We start from the raw sequence: 4,483 nt of genomic DNA, 5'->3' as shown, positions 1-4,483 counted from the left end.
CTAGTCACAAAAAAAATCTATCTTATTACACTTTTATTTATTTGTCCAAAAGTAAATAACACAAATTGAAAAAAAAAAGTCGACGACAAAAATTATCTTTGTATAAAATTATACTATTTCGTTTTTATTCTTTAATATCTAATATTTTTTTGGTTTGAGCGTTATTCTCATTCTCCAATGAGTATCGAATTCAAGTAGAGGTGAACGCGGATCGAATTGAATCGGATATGGACAAAATTTTGATCCAATTCGCACTAAAATTATCGGATCGGATTGGATTTAATATCTGTAACTTTTAAGTTTGGATTCGATCTGATATATCCGCAAAATACATAAATATTTTAAAAACTTATTTTTATTTAAAAGTATCAATGAAACACTATTTTTCTACTCTTTTAAACATATTTACTCTTAAAATATTATTAAACATACTTTTTTAAATAATAAAAATAAAATAATACAACATATATGATCATTATTAATTGAAATAAAACATAAAAAGAATATTTACTTATTTTTTTATTTATTTTTTGTGGATCTGTCGATATGCAGATACCTACATGAAATCCGCAATCTGATCCAACAACCTTGCAGATCAGATCTGATAACCTTGCGGATCGGATTGATGTTGGCAATTTTCGGATCGGATCCAAATAAATACCGCGGATATGCGAATCGAATCCGATTAATGAACACCCCTAAATTCGAGAGAGATGGTTAAAACTTAAGAGATACAAATCCTAGTTCATTTGTGTCGATTTGTATTGGTATTCTTTGATATCTAATATAAAATATTAATAAATACATAACATTTAACAATACTTAAAAAATATTTTCCAATTACTAACTAATAGGGTTGGAAGTAAGACGAGTTGAGTCGAGCTAGATCAAATTCAAGCTCGACTCACGAAAATTAAGGTTATCTCACGGCTCGACTCATTAACAATTGAGCCTATTTCGTAAGCTCAAACTTGGCTCAACAAAAGCTCACGAGTTGGCTCAAATAATAGGAACATAGTTTATAATTCTATATCAATAAATTATAACTTATATATATTAAAAAATATTAAAAAATAAATTTAATATATTATCTATCTATCGATTATAAATTTTTTATTTATGTCCTATATAAAAAATATATATAAAAAATAATTATAAAATTTTAAATAATTAAGAACATTAATATATATGTAAATTATAATATATATGTAAAATTATATATTACTATTATATATAATCAAGACCGTTCACGAGCTAATGAGCTGAACTTATCCAAACTCAAGCTCGTCTCATTTAATTCATGAGTTCAAATCTAAGTCAAGTTCGGCTCACCAACTCACAAGTTCAGCTTATCAAACTATTAATGAGTCGAGTTCGAATTGGCTCATAAGCTGACATGACTCACTTCTTCAAGTCCTACTAACTAAGCCCTTTTATTAATCACTAAATTTCCTAAAAATAAAAATAAATTATTCTCTCATCCGTAGCTTCAACAACTAAATAAATGAAATATATAAGTAATATATAAAAATATTTGTAAGTGTCTGGCTCCTAAATCATAATAGTGACAAATACCCTTCAGATTCAGAATCTGCGCCACCATGGCATCTCGGATTCCCGCCACCACCACCATCACAAAGGTGGCTCCGGCCGTTATAGTGGGCGGAGGAAGGGTCGGCAGGGCCTTGCTGGACATGGGCACCGGCCAAGACATCCTCGTACGGAGAGGGGAATCTGTCCCTTTCGACTTCCAAGGACCCATTTTGGTCTGCACTAGGAACGATGACCTTGAAGCTGTTCTTCAATCCACTCCTCCTTCTAGATGGAACGGTAAAGTTTTATCCTTTCAGTCTTTCACGCTTCACCATTTGGTTATTTGAGGTACATTGAAATTGGACATTGATATGCACACCAAGTGTTTGATGATTGTAGCAATGCAGAAGCTTTGTGTCCCTGTTTTTATAGATGCACACCAACTATTTGTATTATGTTCCAGCTACTAAACGCACCCTTGAAGTCTAACTTTTTGTTATGTATTAAGGATGTTACTTTTCCTATTTTATTTTCTTTCGCAATGTTGGTTTTTTTTGCTTGCTTGCTTGTGCTTTGATGATGGTTTTCATCATGTGGATTGATGGGTTGATGATGGTGGAGCAGATTTGGTGTTTTTCCAGAATGGGATGATTGAGCCATGGCTTGAGAGCAAAGGGTTGAGTGATGCTAACCAGGTGTTGGCTTATTTTGCTATTTCAAAGCTTGGAGAGACGCCGATTGATGGCAAGACCGATACCAACCCCGAAGGATTGACAGCTGCATATGGCAAGTGGGCTCCTGCCGTAGCTGAAAGGTTACATGCTGGAGGCCTCTCTTGCATGGTATTCATCATGAGTTTAAGTTTGAGGCGTCTCTTGTTCAATTATCATGTATTATATTATAATTTTGGTTGGGTTAAGCTTTTTTTTCTCCCGCTAACTTTGGTTGGTTGGTTGGTTTTCTTAAAGATTGAAATTAAAACGAAATATTTGCACATTTGATAGTGTGATGAAATATCAGATGCTGATCTTTGTCTCAAAAGCCAGGTTCTTGGCAAGGAAGCATTTGAGAAACAGATGTTAGAGAAGCTAATATGGATTTGCTCGGTCATGCTTGTTGGAGCACGTCATGGTGGCGTTTCTGTAGGTGTCGTGGAGAAGGAATTCCGCTCTGAAGTAAGTTATTTATTTATTTATGATATCTTTTAACCAAAGATAATAAAGGGCAGGGGATGAGAATGGAACACAGGATCTTAGGCTCTGAAGTAAGTTTTGCAATTGATATTTTCTCAAACTTTTTTCTAATTAATTTAATCATTAAAGCTGTCTTGATTATGAATTTTGAGAGTCTTAGCACATGTCATGTGTAGAATAAAATTGTGTAGTTGTTCATCAGAATCAGCTAGTTGGTGATTGCAATCAGTGTAAATTGTAAAAAAAGAAAGAAAGAGAAATAGATTTATGATTTTGGGTTTGTCGTGGAGTCTAAGAGTCTGTGTCCATAATGGATTTGCTGATGCCGAACAGCATGCTACTTTGCACCATCATATGAAATTCTAGAGCTACAAATAAATATGCATAAGAACTGTGTTTTTAGATTTACCTAAAAATTGTGGCATAAAAGGCAGGCCACGTTCCCACACAAATAAAACAAGAGTAGTAAAAAAAAAAATAGTGAATATTTTGAGCTAATATGTATGATGTATTGAACTGAAAAAGTATACAATCAGCACTGACTTTGATATCTACACTTTCAGTTTTCTAGCCTTGTAGCAGAATTAGCATCAGCTGCAGCAAATGAAAAAGGATTAACATTTGAAGAAGCCATGGAAGACCGCTTATGTGCATATTCTCGGGCTGTTGCCCACTTTCCCACGGCAGTTAAGGAGGTATAATATAACTAATTGAATTAATATTCAGTTCGTATACCAAAGGCGTATTACATTTGTTTTTTGGATAATGTAAGGGTAATACACTTGTCACCTCCTTAAACTTTCTGCCATGTATCCTTTATCTCATAAACTTTAAAAACATACTTATAAAAAAAAAAAAAAAAACTTAAAAAATATGTAAATCATCCCCAGAATTTTTTCATGCACAGCTTTACCCTGTTGACAATTTCTCCATCCATCGCAAACAAAGTTCAATGTGTCAAAGTTGCATACTTAGAAAGTTTAGGGCATTGATTTCCACAAATACTAAGTTTAAGGGCTATCCTGCATTTAATTTGGGTAAAGGCACATTTTTAACGTTTAGGAGCTAAAATGCAGAGTATGTAAAGTTTAGGAGGATAAACTGCAATTCACCCTATATAGAACCCTAGTACCACTTTGCTAGAATGTGTGATACAACACAACTATCCTTCTTTTGAGTCAGTCATGAAGTGAAAACTCAGCAAAAAGCTAAGCTTTATTCAAATGATTACAACACATTTGAGTGTCACTAACTATTATTTACACACTAAGGTTACTAACTAACTCACAACAATGTTTTCTATGGCTGCAGTTCAAATGGAGAAATGGTTGGTTTTACTCTCTTTCTGAGAAAGCCAAGGCACAAAGCAAGCCAGATCCATGCCCTCTGCATACTCAATGGCTAAAAGAGTTAAAAGTTGTATAAAAGAAGCTTGAATTCATATTATAGGCTTAGGCTCTTGTATTATTAGAATTGATATGTTGTAATTGTATTAGGCATGGCCTTTATTTATTTATTAATGAAATTAAACAAAATAGAAGCTTGAAGGCTTGAATTCCTGTGTTCAATTCTTGTTGATCAAATGAATGATTGAGCCATATAAATCAGTATCATTGTTCTTTTTACCCAAAGATAGATAAACTTCATTAACATGAATAGAAGATTACAGAAATTAGTATTATTAGTTTATTACTTACTAAAGTAAGTTTCCCTTCTTTTTGGTTTTTTTTTTTTTTTCATTATTATTTTTTTTTTAA

At 32.9% G+C, this 4,483-nt stretch overlaps 1 protein-coding gene across 1 annotated transcript; it reads left to right on the top strand.

Annotated features, from left to right (window-relative positions):
* LOC107619350 lies at positions 1,574–4,336 on the top strand (the record flags this gene model as incomplete). Its single annotated transcript, XM_016321613.2, is given in 5 exon segments — positions 1,574–1,830; positions 2,158–2,375; positions 2,580–2,708; positions 3,290–3,421; positions 4,038–4,336. Coding segments are annotated over 5 exon segments (850 nt in total), but the record flags the coding sequence as incomplete, so codon positions are not given.

The sequence above is a fragment of the Arachis ipaensis genome, chromosome B09 (assembly GCF_000816755.2).
Source record: "Arachis ipaensis cultivar K30076 chromosome B09, Araip1.1, whole genome shotgun sequence".
NCBI lineage: Eukaryota > Viridiplantae > Streptophyta > Magnoliopsida > Fabales > Fabaceae > Arachis > Arachis ipaensis.
Note: the sequence above shows the minus strand (reverse complement) of the source record. Positions and strands in the feature narration are given on the sequence as shown.